This window comes from Coregonus lavaretus, assembly GCF_964263955.1.
Source record: "Coregonus lavaretus genome assembly, chromosome: 31".
NCBI classification, from domain to species: Eukaryota; Metazoa; Chordata; class Actinopteri; order Salmoniformes; family Salmonidae; genus Coregonus; species Coregonus lavaretus.
The window spans coordinates 16,545,311-16,573,279 of NC_140018.1; the positions used below are offsets into that span (position 1 = coordinate 16,545,311).

Consider the following 27,969-nt stretch of genomic DNA (forward strand, 5'->3'; position numbering starts at 1 on the left):
TTTTTCAACAATGAAATAAATCCTCTCATCCTTCATCTCAACCTCTGTTTCCATCTCCTCAGCATTCGTCTCTTCTATAGCTGTGTATGTATAGCTATAAGCCATGCTAATCCATGACTAGATAAAGGAGAGGTGCTTGACCAAACGGTCCGATGTAAAGGTGTGTTGCTGACCGTGGTTAAAGCGGGGAGTCAGCCTTAGTCATGTCACAGAGCTATGACCAACTAGGTCAAGGTAAATAGAACTCTACAGTCTTAACCAGATCACAGAGAGAGAGGGGGAGGGAGAGAGAGAAGGGGGAGGGAGAGAGAGAAGGGGGAGGGAGAGAGAGAAGGGGGGATGGAGAGAGAGGAGAGAGAAGGAGAGTGCTGTGACAAAGTATTTGCCACCTTTCTGATTTTCTCTATTTTTGATAATGAATGTTATCAGATCTTCAACCAAAACCTAATATTAGATCAAGGGAACCTGAGTTTACAAATAACAAAAAAATGGAAAATGGAAAACCCATAAATGTTGCTGAGTTAAAGCAGTTCTGCATGGACGAGTAGGCCAAAATTCCTCCACAGTGACGTGAGAGACTGATCAACAACTACATTGCAGCTAAAGGTTGCACAACCAGCTATAGAGTGTAAGGGGGCAATTACTGTTTCACACAGAGGCATTGGATGTTGCATAACTTTGTTCATGAAATAAATGAAACAAGTATGTCATTGTTGTGTTATTTGTTCACTGAGGTTCCTTTTATCTAATATTAGGTTTTGGTTGAAGATCTGATAACATTCACCAGTATCAAAAATTTTGAACATTTGAGAAAATTTGAAAGGGGGCAAATCGTTTTTCACAGCACTGTATACGTGTGAAGCATGACACAAGACAAAGCAGTCTCATTTAAACTAACCTGAGTCAAATTCCCCATGCAGTTTTCCGTCACTTCCCTCTAGTTCTCTAAAAAGCCCACTGATTTCATTAGGGCCCATTTCCATTTGCCATTACTATTCCAGAAGGAAGCCTGCTCCTCTGGCACTCAGGTCCTCTGGACCCCACAAGGGAGCTGTTGGCTGTGATTGGTCAAACCCTGGACCTGCGTGTGTGTGCCCACTGGGGGCTTATGGGGGATCTGGAGAACACCTGCTACACATCTAAACTGGTAACTAAAGAACATAACACAGAGAGGGAGAGAAAGAGAGAGGGGAGGGAGGGAGGAAGAGAGAGGGGAGGGAGGGAGAAAGAGAGAGGGGAGGGAGGGAGGAAGAGAGACAGATACAGTGCATTCAGAAAGTATTCAGACCCCTTGACTTTTTCCACATTTTGTTATGTTACAGCCTTATTCTAAAATGGATTAAATTGTATTTTTCACCTCATCAATCTATTCACAATACCCCATAATGACAAAGCAAAACAGGTTAAGAAATGTTGCACATTTACAAAAAAAAAAAAAAACGGAAATATTACATTTACATAAGTATTCAGACCCTTTACTCAGTACTTTGTTGAAGCAGCTTTGGCAGCAATTACAGCCTCGAGTCTTCTTGGGTATGACGCTACAAGCTTGGCACACCTGTATTTGGGGAGTTTCTCCCATTCTTCTCTGCAGATCCTCTCAAGCTCTGTCAGGTTGGATGGGGAGCGTCGCTGCACAGGTATTTTCAGGTCTCTCCAGAGATGTTCAATCGGGTTCAAGTCCAGGCTCTGGCTGGGCCATTCAAGTACATTCAGAGACTTGTCCCGAAGCCACTCCTGCGTTGTCTTGGCTGTGTGCTTAGGCTCGTTGTGCTGTTGTAAGGTGAACCTTCGCCCCAGTCTGAGGTCCTGAGCGCTCTGGAGCAGGATTTCATCAAGAACCTCTCTGTACTTTGCTCCGTTCAACTTTCCCTGGATCCTGACTAGTCTCCCAGTCCCTGCCGCTGAACAACATCCCCACAGCATGATGCTGCCACCACCATGCTTCACCGTAGGGATGGTGCCAGGTTTCCTCCAGATGTGATGCTTGGCATTCAGGCCAAAGAGTTAAATCTTGGTTTCATCAGACCAGAGAATCTTGTTTCTCATGGTCTGAGAGTCCTTTAGGTGCCTTTTGGCAAACTTCAAGCGGGCTGTCATGTGCCTTTTACTGATGAGTAGCTTCCGTCTGGCCACTCTACCATAAAGGCCTGATTGGCGGAGTGCTGCAGAGATGGTTGTCCTTCTGGAAGGTTCTCCCAATCTCCACAGAGGAACTTTGGAGCTCTGTCAGAGTGACAATCGGGTTCTTAGTCACCTCCCTGATCAAAGCCCTTCTTCCCCGATTGCTCAGTTTGGCCGGGCGGCCAGCTCTAGGAAGAGTCTTGGTGGTTCCAAACTTCCTCCATTCAAGAATGATGGAGGCCCCTGTGTTCTTGGGGACCTTCAATGCTGCAGACATTTTTTGGTACCCTTCCCAAGATCTGTGCCTTGACACAATCCTGTCTCGGAGCTCTATGGACAATTCCTTCGACCTCATGGCTTGGTTTTTGCTCTGACATGCACTGTCAACTGTGGGACCTTATATAAACAGGTGTGTGCCTTTCCAAATCATGTCCAATCAATGGAATTTACCATAGGTGGACTAGAATCAAGTTGAAGAAACATCTCAAGGATGATCAATGGAAACAGGATGCACCTGAGCTCAATTATCGAGTCTCATAGCAAAGGGTCTGAATACTTATGTAAATAAGGTATTTCTGTTTTTTATTTTAAATATATTAGCAAACATTTCATTATGGGGTATTGTGTGTAGATTGATGAGGAATAACATTTATTTAATCCATTTTAAAATAAGGCTGTAACGTAAACTGTGAATAAAGTGGAAGCTATATAAAGAAAGAAGAAGAGCATTGAGGAAGAGAGAGATGTAGGAATGAATTACCCCTAGCCTTAAAGCTCTGTGTCAGCCGCCGTCTGTTCAACGTAGCGTAAATACAGCGTGACTACTGCGTTAATACAACGTACAGCACAGGCACAATACTGTACCAATGTGGGCAACATCTTGAGCTGTCACGGCGCGTTAGCCAAAACAGGCGTGAGCAGGGACGCTAGTCTGGCTCGCATTGTTACACTAAACGCATAAGAATAAGTGATTCATCACACACACATGCTTGTACACACACTCAGGCGTGCACACACACACAGCGCAATATCATAAGGACTTGCTACATACAGTATTAGTTTAGCAACATTTTGTTTATTGACCAATGACTATAACGACCCCCCCCCCCCCCGTTACCCTCCGTCACCCCCGTTACTCACTACTGTCACCCGCGTCTCCTCATCCTGTCATCTCCGTCACAGTCCAACACAGGGATGTCCCATCACCCCAAGCTGCTGGCTATTGTTTAGGGTTCCCATGAGTGGGGTGGACGGGTGCTTCTTTATTTGTGTATCTTACTGTAAATTCTGATGTCCGGTGCCTGCACTGAGCACGCATTGACGTGTTCAGGCTCAAATATACACACACACACACACACACACACACACGGCACCCATACATGTCAGTAACTACAAAACATATAGCATCTTTCTATAATTTAGGAAGAGATAAAGGCCTAGAAAGAGAAGTACTAAGATAGACTGACTTTTATCATGGCTAGGTTGTTTATGTGCTATCAATGAATCATAATATCTGGGTTTTGATCCCAGAGGTCGTGTAACTAACTCCCTGATGCCCTCAGCTCGGCCGCCAGGACCTCTGCCACCACTCACAATTCAAAGGTTAGAGGTCACCACAGCACACCCTGATGACACACCAAATGACCCCCGACAAAGGAGTCACACACACACTCTCTCTGACTCACACACACATGCAAACACAAGGACAGACGGCACAGATCACACAATTACAACTACTACTAATCACATGATGAGAGAAGACAAAGCCCCGGCTTGAGAGCGGCTGTACCACATGTCTCACATAGATACACACTAACACTGTTCAAACAGGATAGTCTAAAACAACATTACTGCCAAGGTCTGTTCACAACACAACAACAGACTTGTCTCTGTCTGCAGTAGAGCCACAATGAGCATTCCAGTGTTTCCCCTAGGATTTTTTTCAGCAGCAGTGGTAAAGTTAGCGTAATGTGTGGGGAGGGGTTGTAGTAGTGGGCGTGGCCAATGGGCGGGCTCCGATCCAACATTTTAGAGGCCCTTCTCTTGGCCGCAGAGACAAAATGTTGCTGTTTTAAAGCTAATTTCCTGCAATTCTACACATTTTGCTATGACTTATGCTATCTGAGTGACATTCTTTGGGGAACATTACATTTTTGGAATTTTAGATTCTCCTTAACTGTCTAGTTTTTATTTTGGTGATTGTTAGTTCTCATTAGTTCTCTCTTATAAAAAATATATAACTCCATAATATTTTCTACATACTTTATATCTGGTTTTAGTAGTTTAAGTTTACACTGAAAATGTTTTCTTTTTTTTATGTCATATTTTTTGGAGTGGCAGCAACAATTTAGCAGCGGTGGCCCAATTTAGCAGCGACAGATTTATCACCTAGTCAGCTCGGGGATTAGAACCAGCGTATAGTATAGATTAGAATATAAAGTACAGCACTATAGACAAGTCCAAAGGCCAGAGACTCCTCCTGCCAGGACTGACTACAAAAACAGTCACACTAAAGCCCAGAGACTAGTCCATAGTCAGAAGAGCAGTTTAATCTACCATTGCAGTCCAACAGTTCCAGGCACATGTGTGAATGAGCACACAACTTTCTAACGTCTCAACAGCACTACTGTCTCTGTCACACAACAACCAGTAAAACTCTAGCCGACCGACTCCAGTCTGAGTAGGGTGTTCTGTTCTACCTTGGCCATCCTGGTAGGTGTGTCTGTGTCCCAGGGAGCCCTTGGTCTCGGGTCCTAGCAGTCCCGGTTTGGGCGTCCACAGAGAGTCCTGTCTCTGGTGGACCTTGGTGGAGAGCAGGCGGCGTCGCAGGCTGCCCTCGGGCCTCCGGATGGGCCCTGAAGCATGGGGCTGGACTGGTAGGTTGTTGCCCATCTCTGAGGTGGTGTGGAAAGCCTTCTTCCCTCCCAAGTCCTCATAGCAGGCGGCCCTGTTCCAGCAGCTGACCACCGGCTTGGAGGAGAGGCACTGCACGTATGCGATCATCCTCTCTCTGTCTCTAAGACCCCCGAGCCCCCCTCTCTAGACCCTCTCGGCCCTCCCACTTGGGACAGGGGCTTGTATGTGTGTGTGTGTGTGTGTTTGTGTTTCACCCCCCTCCTATTTTCTCTCTCTAGCCCCTAGACCCTCAATAGGACTCCCCCCCCCTCTCCAGGAAGGATGAAGGGATGGGAGGGGCTGGTTTTCATGGTTTTTGCAATCCGCAGGGAATCCTCTCCTCCCTCGAGACCACAATCTCCAAAAGGCCACCTCTCCCCCTCCCACTCTCCTCTCTTTTTGTTCTGTCTTTCGCTCCCTCTCTCAGGGGCTTCTATTGACTTGCATTGATTTGCCTGACAAAAGGGAAGAATATGCAGTGTCAGATTACAAGCTCTATTTCCAAAACAAATACGGTGAATCTTCCAAAATCCGGCACACCTCAAAAACATCAACACCAAATCCGACTTAGCAAAAACCCAAAGTCGGAAGTTTGGGTTTGAGAAAAAAATAGTTGGATTCCAATTCCAAAAAGACCATGAGAAATGTGCTGAAATATTCTGAGGATGTGTAAAAAGTGTTGAAACAAAGGTCTCCACCCCCAGCAGGAAATAGCTGAGGTTAGAATATGGTTCTTCTCACATCACAATGTTAACTTTCTCCAAAACACTCCTCACTGGTTCTCAATTCTCCAGCGAAGTGTGTAGAACTCAAGAGTCTCTCTCTCAAACACAGTCAGGGTGTATGTGGGATGGAGACACCCTCTAGAACAGAAGCAAGAGATGAGGAAAAGAGATACCCCTGGTGAATAGGTGAGTAGCGACTCTCCAGCACAAAGTGTGTGAAGGATGAGTATCGTGAGGTGAGTTTCTCTCCCTCCTTTTCTTCTCTCTCTCTCCAACTGACTATTAGCGTTGCCCCTTGGCCTCTCCTCCCCTCCCCCCTCTCTCCTCCTCTCCTCTCCTTCATAGGTCTAATCTGTAATTCCAGATTATCCAGTCCTAGTCCCTTTACCGAGACAGCAGACACGGAGAGCACTACAGATGGACGCCATCCTGCTGCTAATTAACCCTGGTGTAATGGTCAGCCTGCCAGCGTGTGTACACGTGTGTGGCACCTCAGATGACACACAGTGGACAACTGCCAGTCATTACAGGTGTGACCTGGAGGATGCAAATAGAACCAGATAAACATAGAAAAATAAAGACAGACTGACAAAGATGGACAGAAACAGACAAAGAGACACACAGACACATCTAGACAACAGTTAAAGGTTGCGCCTCTTCTGCAACAACGGTGCACCTGTGTGTGATTCTAGACTAGGCCACTACATGTAGCTGTGTGTGATTCTAGACTAGGCCACTACATGTAGCTGTGTGTGATTCTAGACTAGGCCACTACATGTAGCTGTGTGTGATTCTAGACTAGGCCACTACATGTAGCTGTGTGTGATTCTAGACTAGGCCACTACATGTAGCTGTGTGTGATTCTAGACTAGGCCACTACATGTAGCTGTGTGTGATTCTAGACTAGGCCACTACATGTAGCTGTGTGTTATTCTAGACTAGGCCACTACATGTACAGTGGGGAGAACAAGTATTTGATACACTGCCGATTTTGCAGGTTTTCCTACTTACAAAGCATGTAGAGGTCTGTAATTTTTATCATAGGTACACTTCAACTGTGAGAGACGGAATCTAAAACAAAAATCCAGAAAATCACATTGTATGATTTTTAAGTAATTCATTTGCATTTTATTGCATGACATAAGTATTTGATACATCAGAAAAGCAGAACTTAATATTTGGTACAGAAACCTTTGTTTGCAATTACAGAGATCATATACGTTTCCTGTAGGTCTTGACCAGGTTTGCACACACTGCAGCAGGGATTTTGACCCACTCCTCCATACAGACCTTCTCCAGATCCTTCAGGTTTCGGGGCTGTCGCTGGGCAATACAGACTTTCAGCTCCCTCCAAAGATGTTCTATTGGGTTCAGGTCTGGAGACTGGCTAGGCCACTCCAGGACCTTGAGATGCTTCTTACGGAGCCACTCCTTAGTTGCCCTGGCTGTGTGTTTCGGGTCGTTGTCATGCTGGAAGACCCAGCCACGACCCATCTTCAATGCTCTTACTGAGGGAAGGAGGTTGTTGGCCAAGATCTCGCGATACATGGCCCCATCCATCCTCCCCTCAATACGGTGCAGTCGTCCTGTCCCCTTTGCAGAAAAGCATCCCCAAAGAATGATGTTTCCACCTCCATGCTTCACGGTTGGGATGGTGTTCTTGGGGTTGTACTCATCCTTCTTCTACCTCCAAACACGGCGAGTGGAGTTTAGACCAAAAAGCTCTATTTTTGTCTCATCAGACCACATGACCTTCTCCCATTCCTCATCTGGATCATCCAGATGGTCATTGGCAAACTTCAGACGGGCCTGGACATGGGCTGGCTTGAGCAGGGGGACCTTGCGTGCACTGCAGGATTTTAATCCATGACGGTGAAGTGTGTTACTAATGGTTTTCTTTGAGACTGGTCCCAGCTCTCTTCCGGTCATTGACCAGGTCCTGCCGTGTAGTTCTGGGCTGATCCCTCACCTTCCTCATGATCATTGATGCCCCACGAGGTGAGATCTTGCATGGAGCCCCAGACCGAGGGTGATTGACCGTCATCTTGAACTTCTTCCATTTTCTAATAATTGCGCCAACAGTTGTTGCCTTCTCACCAAGCTGCTTGCCTATTGTCCATTAGCCCATCCCAGGCTTGTGCAGGTCTACAATTTTATCCCTGATGTCCTTACACAGCTCTCTGGACTTGGTTGGAGTCTGCTTGATTGAGTGTGTGGACAGGTGTCTTTTATACAGGTAACGAGTTCAAACAGGTGCAGTTAATACAGGTAATGAGTGGAGAACATGAGAGCTTCTTAAAGAAAAACTAACAGGTCTGTGAGAGCCGGAATTCTTACTGGTTGGTAGGTGATCAAATACTTATGTCATGCAATAAAATGCAAATGAATTACTTAAAAATCATACAATGTGATTTTCTGGATTTTTGTTTTAGATTCCGTCTCTCACAGTTGAAGTGTACCTATGATAAATATTACAGACCTCTACATGCTTTGTAAGTAGGAAAACCTGCAAAATCGGCAGTGTATCAAATACTTGTTCTCCCCACTGTAGCTGTGTGTGATTCTAAACTAGGCCACTACATAATAATAATAATATGCCATTTAGCAGACACTTTTATCCAAAGCGACTTACAGTCATGTGTGCATACATTTTTACGTATGGGTGGTCCCGGGGGAACCCACTACCCTGGCGTTACAAGCGCCATGCTCTACCAATTGAGCTACAGAGGACCACTACATGTAGCTGTGTGTGATTCTAGACTAGGCCACTACATGTAGCTGTGTGTGATTCTAGACTAGGCCACTACATGTAGCTGTGTGTGATTCTAGACTAGGCCACTACATGTAGCTGTGTGTGATTCTAGACTAGGCCACTACATGTAGCTGTGTGTGATTCTAGACTAGGCCACTACATGTAGCTGTGTGTGATTCTAGACTAGGCCACTACATGTAGCTGTGTGTGATTCTAGACTAGGCCTGCTACATAAAGAGCTGTGTGTATCATATGGATCAATCATCACTAATCAGATTGTAGGGGGCATTGGGGCTTTAGCCTACGGATGATGAGAGCTGTGACAGAGCTGCTGACCAGCAGAGGGGGAGAGGAGAGGAGATAGAGTGCTTGGCCAGGGAAATACACAGGCTTTATATAGGTTTTATTTAATTTACACCACAGCAATGATGACTAGGCAGATTATAAACATATAAAAGCATAGACACACGCATGCACACACACACACACACACACACACCAAAATGTTGCGGGTAGAGCCTCTTCAAAAAGACTACTGACAACCCTGAACTGATGCAAGGCAGAAAAAGGAGGAAAAGCCAGATAGAAACAGAAAGAGGAAGAAAGAGAACTGAAGAGGAAGGGAGGGATTCACAGTAATAAATAAATGAGAAAAAACAAACACCACACAGCAGCTCCATCTAGTGGTACAATATCACATCGCCACTTCAATGATCCATGTACGGAGTACTGTCGTAGAGAAACCAGACTCCCACTGAAAGTAACTCCGCTATAACCTCATCTAGCAGAGTGTGTTTAATGGTCACTCCCGACAGTACCCCTGTCTGTCTTTCTAAGGTACAGTAAGGTAAGGGTGAGGTTGGATGATCCAGGCACCAGGCATCGACTCAGCCCTCAGTTCAACCCTAGCCCAGTCACATACCACCCTGCATGGGTAAAGGCAGAGAGAGAGTCAGGGCAGGGCTGGATGATAGCACCAGACAGGCAGACATGCAGACAGACAGACAGACAGACAGACAGACAGACAGACAGACAGACAGACAGACAGACAGACAGACAGACCAGACCAGACCAGACCAGACCAGACCAGACCAGACAGACAGACCATGGCTCTAGCTCCAGGACACTGAGCAGGAAACCAGTATTCTTCTACCATTGTCAAAGGATCTGAATAGCTTGTAAAGACGCACAAACAACCAGACTGAACAGTAACAAATATAGAGAGGAGGGAAACGATGGATAAAGGTCAAATACCATATGGAAGTAGGGTCAGTGTGTGCGTGTGTGTCCTGCCAAAGCCACAGCAGATAGCTGGGTTCACAGAGCCATTAGCGGAGGTTATCATTTCTATAGCGAAGCCACACTGCCAACCCTAATAGCACAGCCAAACCAACACACGCAACGCAGGCAGGCCAAAGGGCTTTTAACACAGGCACATCTGAGTGTGTACTTAACCCCTCCCTCTGTTCCCATTCTAAACCATGTAAGTATAGTACAAACACACAGACACAGTTTCATCAACACAGAGGGGTGTTGGAAAACACACACACTCTCTCCCTCTCTCTGTCATATAGCTACGTATATGAGAGATACACAATCACTCTCTCCCTCTCTCTGTTATATAGCTACGTATCTGAGAGATACACAATCACTCTCTCCCTCTCTCTGTCATATAGCTACGTATCTGAGAGATACACAATCACTCTCTCCCTCTCTCTGTCATATAGCTACGTATCTGAGAGATACACAATCACTCTCTCCCTCTCTCTGTCATATAGCTACGTATCTGAGAGATACACAATCACTCTCTCCCTCTGTCATATAGCTACGTATCTGAGAGATACACAATCACTCTCTCCCTCTCTCTGTCATATAGCTACGTATCTGAGAGATACACAATCACTCTCTCCCTCTCTCTGTCATATAGCTACGTATCTGAGAGATACACAATCACTCTCTCCCTCTCTCTGTCATATAGCTACGTATCTGAGAGATACACAATCACTCTCTCCCTCTCTCTGTCATATAGCTACGTATCTGAGAGATATACAATCACTCTCTCTAGTGTGCATTAGGTACAACAGGTTCACATCCCAAGCATTGGGTATAGAGTGATGCGGACAGTGGACACACTCACACATACATGAGTGGTATCATCAGCACAATAGGGGTCGCTTGGACTAACACACAGACACACAAACATTAGCAGCCTCACCTTTGAGAGAACTAACTAAACAGTGGGGGGTTCAAACTGACACAGTGACCGGCACACACTCAGACAGACAGACACACAGAGAGTCAGACAGACAGAGACAAACAGACACCCTGACAGACAGACAGACAGTGTGAGAGTCAGTCATGGTTCAGTACTGCATGGGTAGGTAACCCCCCGGCCCAGCATGCAGGGCGGCCAGGCTCTCACAGCCCACTGGTTCTGAATGGGGATTATGGGTAGTCAGTCAGGAGGTGTGTGTGTGTGTGTGTATGTTTGTGTGTGACTATACCTCCCAGACAATGCTGTTGATGCCCACGCTGGGTCCACACTGGGAAGAGCTCATCCACAGTCTGTGTGAGTGTGAGTGTGAGTGTGTGTGTGTGTGTGTGTGTGTGTGTGTGTGTGTGTGTGTAAGCACGTGGGCGCGTGTGCGCCTGTGTGTGTGTTTGTACAGGGGGCTAGAACGGAAGGCTCAGAGAAAGGGACAATGGTTTCCAGGGAGACCCAGGGGGGCTGAATGTAGGGAGAGTGAGAAAACACCTGCATGCTGTGTTCTGTTTGTCCTGAGTCTGAAGAATCATCCGCTGTAAGAGTCAGCTATTGTCTAAGGAGCTCAGGCTAACAAACAAAACTCATCCATTGTCTACAGGAGCCCTATGGAAAACTTAGCCATTGTCTCTAACCAACTGTAGCGAACAGAACTCGTCCATTATCTAGAACTCTTGCTTGTCAACAGAACTCATTCGTAGTTTACAGGACTCATCCATAGTGAGAACCTGTTCTACAGACCATTCGACAGAACTCAGAAGTAATCTATTGTCTTTGGAACTCAACCTCTGGGGTGTCTAAATAGTCATTTCTTTGCTGTCCAAGATTTGGACACTAGGATTTGCCGCCATTTTCCCTGAGGTATGTGTGTGACAGCTCCATCTGGTGTGAGAACGTCCATCAGCCCTCCTCCCCACAGACCAGAGGTCAGAACAGGTCTCCTGGGGTCATGACCCCATCAGACCAACCACACAGGTGTCTGCTAGGATACTGGAGGACACAGCTGAGGAGGTCAACTAGCTAAAGCAGGCATGGACCCAAATAAAATGCCATAATATTAAACATTATATAGTCTAACCTAGTCTCTGTAGCATCTTAAATGGAGACTGAAAGTGAATAGGCTAAATAAAAGGCAGTCAAAGCTTATCAACATGTAGGGTCACTCTAATAGCTCTGAAACTCAATAGACTGGTCTGGTCCTTCATATAGGCTGTGAGTGAGGGTGTCAAATGCCATCACACATAGTAGGTAGGTTATATATAATTTAGGTCTGGACCCAGCCACTAACACGGAGAGACAACACCTGACCCCCAGCCATCCCAAGAGTGTATGGAACTCACCGAGACACATTCCTGGTATTCACACACATTCTGCGCACACACACACACACAAACACACACAAAAAGTGACCATCCCCAAAACGTGTTACTTTATACCAATGAGAAAACTTGTGCATGTGCTCATAATCATAAGTTTCAACACACGCCTGCATAGCGCATACATGCCATCAACATACTCACACATGTATGCCTGCCTATACACACCCACACTCATACACACACCTCCATAACACATGTACGCTACACACATGCCTGAGATTCACAATGGACACCAGAGGGAGAAGTCGACAGACTTTACACTGTTTTAGCTTCACACTGTAATCAGTTACGGCATGAATCTCCACTCCATACACAACCATCTATCTACTGCTCTACACCTAACACACTACCATCAACTTCTACACAGAGAATTCAGTTACAGCACAGTCAATCTATTCTAAACCAAAAACAAGAGTTGTATCATGAAGCACAGTGCCTTCTGAAAGTATTCATCCCTCTTGACTTAGTCCACATTTTGTTGTGTTACAGCCTGAATTCAAAACGGATTTTAAAAAAAGATCCTCACCCATTTATACACAATTCCCCATAATGACAAAGTGAAAACATGTTTTTAGAATTTTTTGCTAATGTATTGAAAATGAAAATGAAATATCTAATTTGCATAAGTATTCATACCCCTGAGTCAATACATGTTAGAATCACCTTTGGCAGCGATTACAGCTGTGATTCTTTCAGGGTAAGTCTCTAAGAGCTTTGCACACATTGGATTGTAAAATATTTGCACATTATTCTTTTGAAAATTCTTCAAGCTCTGTCAAGTTGGTTTTTGATCATTGCTAGGCAGCCATTTGTAAGTCTTGCCATAGATTTTCAAGCCGATTTAAGTAAAAACTGTAACTACGCCACTCAGGAACATTCAATGTCGTCTTGGTAAGCAACTCCAGTGTATATTTGGCCTTGTGTTTTAGGTTATTGTTATCCTGCTGAAAGGTGAATTTGTCTCCCAGTGTCTGTTGGAAAGCAGACTGAACTAGGTTTTCCTCCAGGATGTTACCTGTGCTTAGCTCTATTCCGTTTCTTTTAATCTTAAAACACTCTGTAGTCCTTGCCGATGACAAGCATACCCATAACATGATGCAGCCACCACCATGCTTGAAAATATGAAGAGTGGTACTCAGTGATGTGTTGTGTTGATTTGCCCCAAACGTAACACTTTGTATTCAGGACATAAAGTTAATTTCTTTGCCACATTCGTTGCAGTTTTACTTTAGTGCCTTATTGCAAACAGGATGCATGTTTAGGAATATTTTTATTCTGTACAGGCTTCCTTATTTCTACTCTGTCAATTAGGTTAGTATTGTGGAGTAACTACAAAGTTATTGATCCATCCTCAGTTTTTTCTTATCACTGCCATTAAACTCTGTAACTGTTTTAAAGTCATGGTGAAATCCTTGAGCGGTTTCCTTCCTCTCCGGCAACTGAGTTAGGAAGGATGCCTGTATCTTTGTAGTGACTGGGTGTATTGATACACCATTCAAAGTGTAATTAATAGCTTCACCATGCTTCAATGTCTGCTTTTTTTTTTACCCATCTACCAATAGGTGCCCTTCTTTGCAAGGCATTGGAAAACCTCCTTGGTCTTTGTGGTTGAATCTGTGTTTGAAATTCACTGCTCGACTGAGGGACTTTACAGATAATTGTATGTGTGGGGTACAGAGATGAGGTAGTCATTCAAAAATCATGTTAAACACTATTATTGCACACAGAGTGAGTCCATGCAACTTATTATGTGACTTGTTAAGCAAATCTTTACTCCTGAACTTATTTAGGCTTGCCATAACAAAGGGTTTGAATACTCAGCTGTTAATTTGTAATTAATTTGTACAAATGTAGTGTAGAAAACATATGAACACCTGCTCTTTCTATGACATAGACTGACCAGGTGACTCCAGGTGAAAGCTATGATCCCTTATTGATGTCACTTGTTAAATCCCCTTCAATTAGTGTAGATGAAGGGGAGGAGACAGGTTAAAGAAGGAATTTTAAGCCTTGAGACATGGATTGTGTATGTGTGCCATTCAGAGGGTGAACGGGCAAGACAAAAGATTTAAGTGCCTTTGAACAGGGTATGGTAGTAGGTATCAGGCGCACCGGTTTGTGTCAAGAACTGCAACGCTGCTGGGTTTTTCATGCTCAACAGTTTCCCGTGTGTATCAAGAATGGTCCACCTCCCAAAGGATATCCAGTCAACTTGACACAATTGTGGGAAGCATTGGAGTCAACATTGGCCAGCATTCCTGTAGAACGCTTGACACCTTGTAGAGCGCATGCCCTGACGAAATGAGGCTGTTCTGAGAGCAAAAAGGGGGGTGCAACTCAATATTAGGAAGGTGTCCTTAATGTTTTGTACACTCAGTGTATGTCTACACTGTGATCATTAATACAATGGGCTAACCATAATAGCATAAAACCCATCTTAACTATTCCCTGCCTACATCATAGCCACTAGACAGCTTAACCCACATGGCAGAAGGGGCAGAGGAGAGAGATTTCCCATCATCTGTACTGTACTGGGCACATCTGCCATCTCTTTGCTCTCACCAGACCACCACACCAGCTGGATTAATGAAACATCACCCAAACAAAGTAAAATAGACAGAGATTTAATAAGAGGTTAGACAAGGCAACTAAAAACACAACACCAAGCACGGACCAGTTCCCTTTTGGTCCTTCTGTCTTTGGTGTTCACATAATAAAGGTCTGGATTGGTGAGAAGAGAGCAATATGGTCCTAGTTCCACTTGTTGTCCTAGTCTGGACAGAGCTGCCAGACTCATCTAGTTTCATTTGTCCTGCCTGGACAGAGCTGCCAGACTCATCTAGTTTCATTTGTCCTGCCTGGACAGAGCTGCCAGAATCATTTGCCTTCAGTACTGTCTGGATTGGAACATCTGGTGACATCTTGGTTTTACAAGAAATTAGATTCACTTTACAAGGCAGACATGTTGCATACTCAACCTGGAGCTTCTGGATTACTGGCTGTAAATGTTCAATTCTAGGATACAACAGCCTGACGGGGTCTAACATAAAACCCATCAACTCTTTGGACACCAGTCAGGTCCATTCCCCTAACCCCTACACAACCACCCTGTAACATATTACATTGGAACGAGACATGGTGGGTAAAGTGATAAATACAGACTTATGAAACCAACCACTCCCCATAACATGCCAAGAGCTTACAGTAAATTAAAGAGCTGGGGTTTACCGTGGTACTGAAGGGTAAAGTCAAGTCAGGGCAGATAACCGCATTCTAACTAACATTACCAGCCTTACTCCTGCTCTGGGCTGGAAAGATCTAGGGCGACACAGCCTAAAACACCTCTTATCTTCAATCTGGCAACCCAGACGGCTCTGGACCTGGCAACCCAAACAGCTCTGAACATTCACCAACGGTGTGGAGCAGAGACCAGGCTTTGTGGAATCTATCTCCGACTACATCGATTCGCACAATTATGAAACGCCCACCTTGTATCTATGTTTGTCCTCTGTAGGTGCGTGCCTTTCTCTGTTTGCTGAAATCAATACCTTTTCAATAAACGTTAATGAAATACAACCTTGTTGAGATTTAATTGGCACATGCACATTTCCACTGATTTGCCATCTTAGAGCAACAGCAATGAGCAAACCGTCAGTGGTTGTATTTGATTAACGTTTATTGAAAAAGTATGGATTTCAGGAAACAAAGAAAGGCACGCAACTACAGATGACAAACATATGTAAAAAGTGGGCATTTCATGATTGACATTTTTTGAAGTATTGACCTTGAGCGAATTGATGTAGTTGGAGCTAGATTCCACCAAGCCTGGTCTTGGCTCCATGCCGTTGGTAAAAGTTAATCAGAAACTTCCTTCACCATGAAGTAGAGTTTAGTCCGCTACCCCAAACCCAGACTGGTGGGGCCAGTCCAAGTAGACAGAGAAGAGGAAGAGCTGCCGGGGGATGAGGTTTGACTTGCTGTAGAATAGATAATCAGTATAGTGCTACTGATAACGTCTGGTTTGCTGTCATAATGTAATGTACTTTGGGGTTCTGTGACATGACAGTTGAAGTGGAGAGTACTTCACATTCTAATCAAAGCAGGATTAGATGATGGTGACCTTGTTGCCACCTCGGCCAATCACAGCTCAGCCTCTTCAGATACAGACGCTGCCATCCAGAAACATTTAACGACTGTCTGGGCCATGTGCCACAGGTGGTGCCAATGAGGTGGTTAGTGTGTGCCAACCGAGGTGCCACTAGTTTGCCAGTGTGACCTATCTTTACATGAGCATGTCTGCTCTGCCTCTGGCTATGGCAGTATGTGGGTAAAAGAGAAAAAAAGAGAGAAATTAGACAAAAAGAGAGAGAGAAATCATGCAAAAGAGATCAATTAGAGAATGAGAGAGGGGTATAAAAACACACTGAATGAAGGTGAGAGAGAAAGACAGAGATAGAGAGAGCATAGCAGAGAGCTGTGAGTGTAGAGCTTTTCTGTTGTCATTTCTGTTGCTGCTCTGCCCTGCCCGGCTGATCCCAGCGCTGCCTGGCCAACACATGGCGCCACTCTGCAGCACAGGACAGCACTACAGCAACTGCTGCCCTCCCTCCCTGCCAGCTGCCAATGTGGAAGAGGAACACACAGTCCACACTGCACTTAAAATACCCTCCATTCTACTTAACACAGACATATTATTAAAAACACACACACAACACACTCCATAGCAGACAGCGCTGAAACGTACTTTAAAGTTTTAACAGACACACCGGACACATGTTCACATAAAAATCCAGTAACTGATCAAGGCAACACTTTGAATACATTTAGACTCGAGTCTACTCAACTTCTCTTCCCCACTTCCCTCTATATAGGAAGAGATGGAGAAAGAATATGACAGAGAAAGAGACAGAAGTAAAGAAAGTAAACTCCCTACAGTATAAAGGAAAACAAAGGAAGACATGTGGAGAAGAAACCACTGTGACCGAAAGGAGAGAAGTTTTCCATCCGGAAAAGAGATGGGGTTAAACCTTCCCTTTGTCTCCGAACTCGGATTGAAAAGTTCCACACTCAGATTGCGTTAAGTTAATCTTCCGCTCCACACACACGATTAGTCCTACCTTTCAGACAGAACATGGCTTTTCTTTAAGTTCCACAGACATCCACGGAGGATGGTGTTGAATGAAGTGGTAAGACCCAATCCTTGAGCTACTCCCTACTTTTCAGTCCCTTTTTTTTCTTTAACCCCTTCTTTCTCTCTCTTTCCCTCCCTCACTCTGCACCCCTGTGTCAAAGCGCTTACACACAGACCCACGGACCGAGACACTCACACTCTCCTCTCTCTCTCTCGCCACATCTCTCTCTCTCCCTCCGACACACACACTCAGTGGCAGCCAGCCAACGAGTGTACCGCAGGAAACTGCTTTACAAACCCCTCTCCCCTTCCCCTCTCTCTCCCTCTTCCACACTGACAATCCCCCTATCTCTACCCCTCCCCCTAACTGAAAAAGTAGGCAGATATAAGCTCTGCCTCACCCACAAAGCTCCAACCATCCTATCCCCCTTTTCTATCACATACACATACACACTTAAGCACATAATGTGTTATTTGTGTACTTGTTTGACATTTTACTGCACTGTTAGGAGCTAGTAACACAAGCATTTCACTGCACCCGCTATAACATCTGCTAAACTGTGTACGCGACAAATACACTTTGATTTGACACACAAACACACACCAGTTATTCACGCACACACACACACACACACACACACATACATACATACATTGGGGTTGACTGGGGTGTGTGATTGTTCTGAAGTTGGTCCGTCAGCAGTTGGCAGGGGGCCCGGCTCGAGCCTGCCTATTGTGCTGTGATCAAACATAATCGCTTAATCCCCCCAACTTAACTGTTGGTTATCAAAACCAGCCACGGCCACTGGCGCATCCTGGGACCTCATCGCCCAGAGCCGGCCATACAGAGTACAGCCTGACCACATGAGCAATAGAGACAGTACTTACTGACTCACTGACTGACCATGGCCACATGACTGTCTCAAAACCCTGGGATTCAACTAGTTTCGTTTCGCATTGACAGTTAATGTTAGCCTGAGTGATGTATGTGCTAAAAATAAAAATGTGTCTAAAGTTGACCCAATAGCCTAGGGTTATAATGTTTTCTGCCACAATCTTTTGGCTGAACATAGTGTGATATTGTGGTACTGTACAAATTCATGACCATGTTAGTTTATCAATGACTGATTCTATTTTCTGGCTGTTTTCCTCAGGAGGTCCACCAGAAAGGCTGAGGGTTCACAGAGACGCATACCTTTGACAGCTACTGTACGTTGGTGTGCTGTGACAAAACATCCCCAGCTGGCTGTGGCATGTGAAAGCTGATCTGAGGAATGCCACACTCTCTCGCCCTTCAGAGGAAGGGGACTCTCTGGTCTATATCATGAGGCATAGGGGACATAACAGTAAGCATTGTTAGGACACCAAACATCCACACTCTCATCCTCATCGAGACAAAACAACCATCCATTCTCTAGCTGAGACCCTAGGAGCTGAAGATGCACCCTTGGGAGGGAACATGACCCAGTAAAATGTCCAATCTACAATGGGCATAAATGGGCACTAACCCAAGCACCCTAAACAGCCAGGAATAAAGATGAAAACAGACTAACAGTGTGTGAATCACGGAGTGTCACTATAGGTTAAAACAGCGTTTGCCTGTGGACTGAAAAGCTGACTGGACAAGACATTGATTTCCAATGAGAACCTCTAATGGCCTTCTCTTAGACTGGAGAACCCATTAGCTGTTGTCTCTAGCATGGGAGAGGTGCGCTCCAAAGCTATACCAGCAGCTTGTTATGTGAGCTAAAAGCTCCGAAACACTTTTCAAAATGAATTAGTCAGTCGGTTAGGATAAATAACCAGATGCAGACATAATCAACTGGTTTAGGTATTAAACTAGTTTAAATGCTAATTTTCTATCTTAAATGCTAATGTCACTCAACAATGAGTTTGCGCCAACCACAATGGTAGAGAAGCACAATGGCTCCTCCTAGAATCAGAATAGTTGAGAAGGCTTTTTGGGCATGCTTTGTGGAATGGTTTGTCACACCCAGAGGGGGATTTGGGGAGAGGAGAAATCAATGACTAAAAGCCCAAAACACTGTGCTCACATCACGACAATGTCAAAATGTTGTGTCCTATTTTGTAAAGAAGTGTGTGTGTGCTCACACAGAAAATGTCACATGAAATTGTCCTGTGAGAAAAATGTCCTTTGTGTGTGTTAATCCCACTGTGGTGCAGGTTGCATGTTGCGATATGTCTGCCAGTACCAGGTGCTGTCCATTACCGTCTGATTAGTGTGTGTGAGACGGCTCTTCTGCATGAGTGAGTGTGTTTAATGAGAATGCCACAAAAACGCAACCCTGAAAATAACCCACCGCTGCAAACACACAAACTTGGAACAGACCAACAAACACACCAGTAAAACACCACCCTGAACCGTAACACGAATGAGACACCATTTTACAAAATGGCCACTGAACATGGGTCTGCTCAAACGCTTGGAAATTGCATCCTCCTAGAAAGTGATCACTGATCTGACATGGCTGAATGGGGGAAAGGCAATAGGTTTGGAGGTGTGGAAACCATCTCTTTTCTAATCCAATCATGTACAGATCAGTGGTTCACTAAAGGAATGGAGGAAGCAAGAATGCATTAAAGACATTCCAACAGCCTATATTTCTAGCTGATCGTCACACCATCTAACTCTGGTCATTTCCATGTAAAAGGACCTATGAGCACCAACGTGAAGTTTGTAGGAGCATTTCAAATTGGGTGTCAAATGAAAGCTAAGCGTATATATTTTTATATAATTTTTTAATCAAGGCATATAAAAAAAATGTCAACCTAAAAATTAGGAATAAGCAAAGGCTTTGATTTCTGGTCAAACAGATGGAATAGGGGTCTTAGAAAACATCTACCAGAAAATGTCTTGCAAGGTATTAGAAATACATCAAAACACAATCATGTTGAATAAAAAGACCACTGCCAACTAATATCAACACATATTCAGTTTTGGATAAATGTTTCTGCCTACTGTAAGTTTAAGAAACATTGCCTTGTGCCTTGAAATTTCATTACCAAAAACCCACATATCTTCAAGATATTTTCTAATTTCTCTCCCTCATGAGGGAGGATAATGAAAGTTCACAGAAGTAACAAGTAAAGGTAGACCTATCAATTAGTTATAGTGTTTTTATTGATATCAATTTTGTTCATGAATGAAGTGATTAAAATGTGAAATTCCATTACCAAATCGGTAACGAAATTTCAGAAGAATCGGTAATGGAATTTCTGCAATTGAATTGGCTACAATGGGAAATCATAGTAGTCACAAATCAGAGTTGGGTGCACAAGTTTGGACAGCACAGTACAGTACACAGCAAAGTAGAGTACAGTAAAAGAAAAGTAGAGTACAGTTCAGTACAATACAGTATAGTACATAGAGCACACTAGAGTTGAGTACACTATAATGTATTGTACTGTACTGAACTCTACTTTACTGATCTCTTCTCTTCTTTACTAATCTCTACTCTACTGAACTCTACTGTACTGTACTCTACTGTACTCTACTCTACTGAACTCTACTGTACTCTACTCTACTGTACTCTACTCTATTGTACTCTACTCTATTCAGTAGGCTGCTGAGGGGAGGAGGGGCTCATAATACTGGCTGGAATGGAGTGAGTGAAATGCCATCAAACATATGTTTGATGTATTTGATACCATTCAACCTATTCAACTCCAGCCAAAACCACAAGCCCGTCCTCCCCAATTAAGGTGTCACCAACCTCCTGTGACTGTATTATACTCTACTGTACTGAACTCTACAGTGCTGTACTTTGAGGTCTAAACTTATGAAACATAGACGTCTATGATTTGTTCAGATTTGGTCCGGTCCAACCAAATTTCGTCTTGTTTGGGGGCAGAGCTCATTAAATTAATAGCCAGTGTGTAGAATAATACCCAAATATGCAAAGGAGGATATTGCATATTTATACCGTTGTGTACCTATTTAGGATATATCACCATAAAGAGAATGACATTCATATCCATAATGATGCATTTCTGTGTAGTACTGATGAGGGATGTCATTCTGTTACCATCATTCTTATTATATTATATTATATTATTATATTATTATTCTGTTACCGGGTGTTAATCCACTTCACTTACTATAGTTCAATAACCAAAATAGATTTTTTCAAAGTCAATGTGTCATGTCATAGCTGACACACCATTATTTCTGCAGCCATCGTTGAATCTTAATTCGGAGCAGATATTTTTACAGAGTTTTTGGAAAACATGGACACATACAAAACGGAGGGAGATTTTACCAAAATTCTCTTACTAAACGTTGCATCTGCACAGTTCTTCCAGTAAATGTCTTTTTGTAAAATGTTCTGTGTAAATTGTTAAAAGTAGTCCTTGTGTACAGAGTTGTATGGTTTTTGTTTGGCAGCACAGTTCCGTTACTGTGGAATTGCCTATCTTCCAATGGCCCTGTATAACCAACAATGATTACCATGTCCCTATCTCAGACGTCTGTATTGTGCTGTACTGTACTGTACCAGAATGCACATTCCCAGATAAAACGTACAGTGTAATATTTCTGTAGGGAACAATGTGAAACGATGATAACACTAATACACACAGATAAGAGATGAGCTAGTAAGTAAAGTAAGTAGCTTTGCACAAGCCTTAGCTTGGCTAGCTTTAGCTGATATTTAGCTGATTAGCTGATATAGCGCTCTGGTTAGTAACATAGCTTGTCACACAAAGAGAGTACCTGGCATTGGTATGATTTATCTGACCAGGTCTCTCTTGAAATTGACATTCTATCTCAAAGAGGCTAACCTGGATAAATAAAGGTTAAATCAAGAGAATAAATAAATAATCATAGTGGATTTATCATCTCAGTAAACCTGAATAAACCTAAATAATGTCAGCCATGTTGTATGACATCATCAGATCAGACATCCTGTCTTTACAGGCAGGGATTATACTCTGTGAGACCTACAGACGTAGGATCTTAATTTGACCACCCTGTTGCAGGAGCACTTGTATTGAATTTGAGGTTTAAAAGGCTTCTGAAGTTAATAATTTCCACTTTTAAATTTCAGACTTGATTTTCCATTACGAAAAATGTATCAACCCCTAAAATAAATTCCATGAATTATAATCCACATTTCCTGTTGCTGCAGGATTATTTTCCTGCTGTAGAAAACTGGCTCAAATTAAGATCCTCCATCTGTACACCAACCAATGTTGGGGAAACATTATAACAACATTGTGCCAACATCCCATTGTACCAACATCCCATTGTACCAACATTGTACCAACACACACACACCAACTGATTAATGGACTGCTGAATGTTCGTTTTTTTCTCTTGCTTTGTTTGTTATTTTCCATATTATGTCTATCTCTGAGAAGCTACCCAGGAAAGGCAGTAAATAGCCCATCTCAATATATGTAGCCTTAGACATAAGGTTAATGATATCAATAACTTGCTAATATCAGATAACATTAATATATTAGCCATTTCTGAGATTCACTTAGATAATTCCTTTGATGATACAGCAGTAGTAATACAAGGTTATAACATTATTAGAAGAGACAGGAATGCTTATGGGGAAAGTGTTCTTATATACAGTACCAGTCAAAAGTTTGGACACACCTACTCATTTGAGGGTTTTTCTTTATTTTTACTATTTTCTACATTGTAGAATAATACTGAAGACATCAAAACTATGAAATAACACATATGGAATCATGTAGTAACCAAAAAAGTGTTAAACAAATTATTATTATTCAAATAGCCACCCTTTGACTTTATGAAAATTGTAGACCCCCACAAGTCTTGTTCATCCTTGGGAGCAATTTCCAAACGCCTGAAGGTACCACGTTCATCTGTACAAACAATAGTATGCAAGTATAAACACCATGAGACCACGCAGCTGTCATACCGCTCAGGAAGGAGACGCGTTCTGTCTCCTAGAGATAAACGAACTTTGGTGCGAAAAGTGCAAATCAATCCCAGAACAGCAAAAATCATTGTGAATATGCTGGAGGAAACAGGTACAAAAGTATCTATATCCACAGTAGAATTAGTCCTATATCGACATAACCTGAAAGGCCGCTCAGCAAGGAAGAAGCCACTGCTCCAAAACCGCCATAAAAAAGCCAGACTACGGTTTGCAACTGCACATGGGGACAAATATTGTACTTTTTGGAGAAATGTCCTCTGGTCTGATGAAACAAAAATAGAACTGTTTGGCCATAATGACCATCGTTACGTTTGGAGGAAAAAGGGGGTGCTTGCAAGCCGAAGAACACCATCCCAACCGAAAAGCATGGGGGTGGAAGCAGCATACTGTGGGGGTGCTTTGCTGCAGGAGGGATTGGTGCACTTCACAAAATAGATGGCATCATGAGGAAGGAAAATGATGTGGATATACAGTGGGGGAAAAAAGTATTTAGTCAGCCACCAATTGTGCAAGTTCTCCCACTTAAAAAGATGAGAGAGGCCTGTAATTTTCATCATAGGTACACGTCAACTATGACAGACAAACTGAGAAAAAAAATCCAGAAAATCACATTGTAGGATTTTTAATGAATTTATTTGCAAATTATGGTGGAAAATAAGTATTTGGTCACCTACAAACAAGCAAGATTTCTGGCTCTCACAGACCTGTAACTTATTCAGTAAGAGTGTCCTCTGTCCACTCGTTACCTGTATTAATGGCACCTGTTTGAACTTGTTATCAATATAAAATACACCTGTCCACAACCTCAAACAGTCACACTCCAAACTCCACTATGGCCAAGACCAAAGAGCTGTCAAAGGACACCAGAAACAAAATTGTAGACCTGCACCAGGCTGGGAAGACTGAATCTGCAATAGGTAAGCAGCTTGGTTTGAAGAAATCAACTGTGGGAGCAATTATTAGGAAATGGAAGACATACAAGACCACTGATAATCTCCCTCGATCTGGGGCTCCACGCAAGATCTCACCCCGTGGGGTCAAAATGATCACAAGAACGGTGAGCAAAAATCCCAGAACCACATGGGAGGACCTAGTGAATGACCTGCAGAGAGCTGGGACCAAAGTAACAAAGCCTACCATCAGTAACACACTACGCCGCCAGGGACTCAAATCCTGCAGTGCCAGACGTGTCCCCCTGCTTAAGTCAGTACATGTCCAGGCCCGTCTGAAGTTTGCTAGAGTGCATTTGAATGATCCAGAAGAAACCAAAATATAACTTTTTGGTAAAAACTCAACTCGTCGTGTTTGGAGGACAAAGAATTCTGAGTTGCATCCAAAGAACACCATACCTACTGTGAAGCATGGGGGTGGAAACATCATGCTTTGGGGCTGTTTTTCTGCAAAGGGACCAGGACGACTGATCCGTGTAAAGGAAAGAATGAATGGGGCCATGTATCGTGAGATTTTGAGTGAAAACCTCCTTCCATCAGCAAGGGCATTGAAGATGAAACGTGGCTGGGTCTTTCAGCATGACAATGATCCCAAACACACCGCCCGGACAACGAAGGAGTGGCTTCGTAAGAAGTATTTCAAGGTCCTGGAGTGGCCTAGCCAGTCTCCAGATCTCAACCCCATAGAAAATCTTTGGAGGGAGTTGAAAGTCCGTGTTGCCCAGCGACAGCCCCAAAACATCACTGCTCTAGAGGAGATCTGCATGGAGGAATGGGCCAAAATACCAGCAACAGTGTGTGAAAACCTTGTGAAGACTTACAGAAAACGTTTGACCTGTGTCATTGCCAACAAAGGGTATATAACAAAGTATTGAGAAACTTTTGTTATTGACCAAATACTTATTTTCCACCATAATTTGCAAATAAATTCATAAAAAATCCTACAATGTGATTTTCTGGATTTTTTTTCTTATCATTTTGTCTGTCATAGTTGACGTGTACCTATGATGAAAATTACAGGCCTCTCTCATCTTTTTAAGTGGGAGAACTTGCACAATTGGTGGCTGACTAAATACTTTTTTCCCCAACTGTATTGAAGCAACATCTCAACACATCAGTCAGGAAGTTAAAGCTTGGTCGCAAATGGGTCTTCCAAATGGACAATGACCCCAAGCATACTTCCAAAGTTGTGTCAAAATGGCTTAAGGACAACAAAGTCAAGGTATTGGAGTGGCCATCACAAAGCCCTGACCTCAATCCTATAGAACATTTGTGGGCAGAACTGAAAAAGCGTGTGCAAGCAAGGAGGCCTACAAACCTGACTCAGTTACACCAGCTCTGTCCGGAGGAATGGGCCAAAATTCACCCAATTTATTGTGGGAAGCTTGTGGAAGGCTACCCGAAACATTTGACCCAAGTTAAACAATTTAAAGGCAATGCTCCCAAATACTAATTGAGTGTATGTAAACTTCTGACCCACTGGGAATGTGATGAAATAAATAAAAGCTGAAATAAATAATTCTCTCTACTATTATTCTGACATTTCACATTCTTAAAATAAAGTGGTGATCCTAACTGACCTAAGACAGGGAATTTTACTAGGATTAAACGTCAGGAATTGTGAAAAATTGAGCTTAAATGTATTTGGCTAAGGTGTATGTAAACTTCCGACTTCAACTGTACTGCACTGACAAAAAGTACTCATGTTTGGTTGAAAGAAGATTGTGGGAGCTGTACTGTTAGATTTCGCTGCAGCCTTTGATATTATTGACCATAACCTGTTGTTGAGAAAACATATGTTTTATGGCTTTCAACCTCTGCCATATCGTGGATTCAGAGCCATCTATCTAATAGAACTCAGATGGTTTTCTTTAATGGAAGCTTCTCTAATGTCAAACATCTAGGGTTTGGCGTACCGCAGGGAAGCTCTCTAGGCCCTCTAACCTTTTCTATTTTTACCAATGACCTGCCACTGGCATTAAACAAAGACTGTGTGTCCATGTATGCTGATGATTCAACCATATATGTGTCAGCAGCCAAAGCTAATGAAGTCACTGAAATCCTTAACAAGGAGTTGAAGTCAGTTTTGGAATGTAATAAACTGGTCCTGAACAAAGCTAAGAGCATTGTATTAGGTACAAATAATTCCCTAAGCTCTAGACCACAGCTGAATCTGGTAATGAATGGTGTGGCTGTTGAACAAGTTGAGGAGACTAAATTACTTGGTGTTACCTTAGATTGTAAACGGTCATGGGCAAAACATATACAGTGAGGGAAAAAAGTATTTGATCCCCTGCTGATTTTGTACGTTTGCCCACTGACAAAGAAATGATCAGTCTATCATTTTAATTGTAGGTTTATTTGAACAGTGAGAGACAGAATAACAACAAAATAATCCAGAAAAACGCATGTCAAAAATGTTATAAATTTATTTGCATTTTAATGAGGGAAATAAGTATTTGACCCCCTCTCAATCAGAAAGATTTCTGGCTCCCAGGTGTCTTTTATACAGGTAACGAGCTGAGATTAGGAGCACACTCTTAAAGGGAGTGCACCTAATCTCAGTTTGTTACCTGTATAAAAGACACCTGTCCACAGAAGCAATCAATCAATCAGATTCCAAACTCTCCACCGTGGCCAAAACCAAAGAGCTCTCCAAGGATGTCAGGGACAAGATTGTAGACCTACACAAGGCTGGAATGGGCTACAAGACCATCGCCAAGCAGCTTGATGAGAAGGTGACAACAGTTGGTGCGATTATTCACAAATGGAAGAAACACAAAATAATTGTCAAATCTCCCTCGGCCTGGGGCTACATGCAAGATCTCACTTCGTGGAGTTGCAATGATCATGAGAACGGTGAGGAATCAGCCCAGAACTACACGGGAGGATCTTGTCAATGATTTCCAGGCAGCTGGGACCATAGTCACCAAGAAAACAATTGGTAACACACTACGCCGTGAAGGACTGAAATCCTGCAGCGCCCGCAAGGTCCCACTGCTCAAGAAAGCACATATACATGCCCGTCTGAAGTTTACCAATGAACATCTGAATGATTCAGAGGAGAACTGGGTGAAAGTGACGTGGTCAGATGAGAACAAAATGGAGCTCGTTGGCATCAACTCAACTCACCGTGTTTGAAGGAGGAGGAATGCTGCCTATGACCCCAAGAACACATTTTACATTACATTTACATTTTAGTCATTTAGCAGACGCTCTTATCCAGAGCGACTTACAGTTAGTGAGTGCATACATTATTTTATTTTTCATACTGGCCCCCCGTGGGAATCGAACCCACAACCCTGGCATTGCAAACGCCATGCTCTACCAACTGAGCTACATCCTTGCCGGCCATTCCCTCCCCTTCGCTGGACGACGCTGGGCCAATTGTGCGCCGCCCCATGGGTCTCCCGGTCGCGGCCGGCTACGACAGAGCCACCATCAAACATGGAGGTGGAAACATTATGCTTTGGGGGTGTTTTTCTGCTAAGGGGACAGGACAACTTCACCGCATCAAAGGGACGATGGACGGGGCCATGTACCGTCAAATCTTGGGTGAGAACCTCCTTCCCTCAGCCAGGGCATTGAAAATGGGTCGTGGATGGGTATTCCAGCATGACAATGACCCAAAACACACGGCCAAGGCAACAAAGGAGTGGCTCAAGAAGAAGCACATTAAGGTCCTGGAGTGGCCTAGCCAGTCTCCAGACCTTAATCCCATAGAAAATCTGTGGAGGGAGCTGAAGGTTCGAGTTGCCAAACGTCAGCCTCGAAACCTTAATGACTTGGAGAAGATCTGCAAAGAGGAGTGGGACAA

The 27,969-nt window shown here is 43.6% G+C and overlaps 1 protein-coding gene across 5 annotated transcripts in view; it reads right to left on the reverse strand.

Annotated features, from left to right (window-relative positions):
* Window positions 1-27,969, reverse strand: part of nhsl1b (NHS-like 1b) — a gene marked incomplete at its 5' end in the record, with an annotated part of 178,540 nt that overhangs the window by 58,182 nt on the left and 92,389 nt on the right. Inside the window, one exon of one of the 5 annotated variants that reach the window (XM_084149688.1) lies at window positions 4,824-5,095. The exons of the other annotated variants lie outside the window; for them this stretch is intronic. Coding sequence (XP_084005814.1) covers window positions 4,824-5,016 — 193 coding nt within the window. Of the gene's footprint in view, window positions 1-4,823; window positions 5,096-27,969 lie in introns of those variants that run through there. 5 annotated transcript variants of the gene reach the window in all.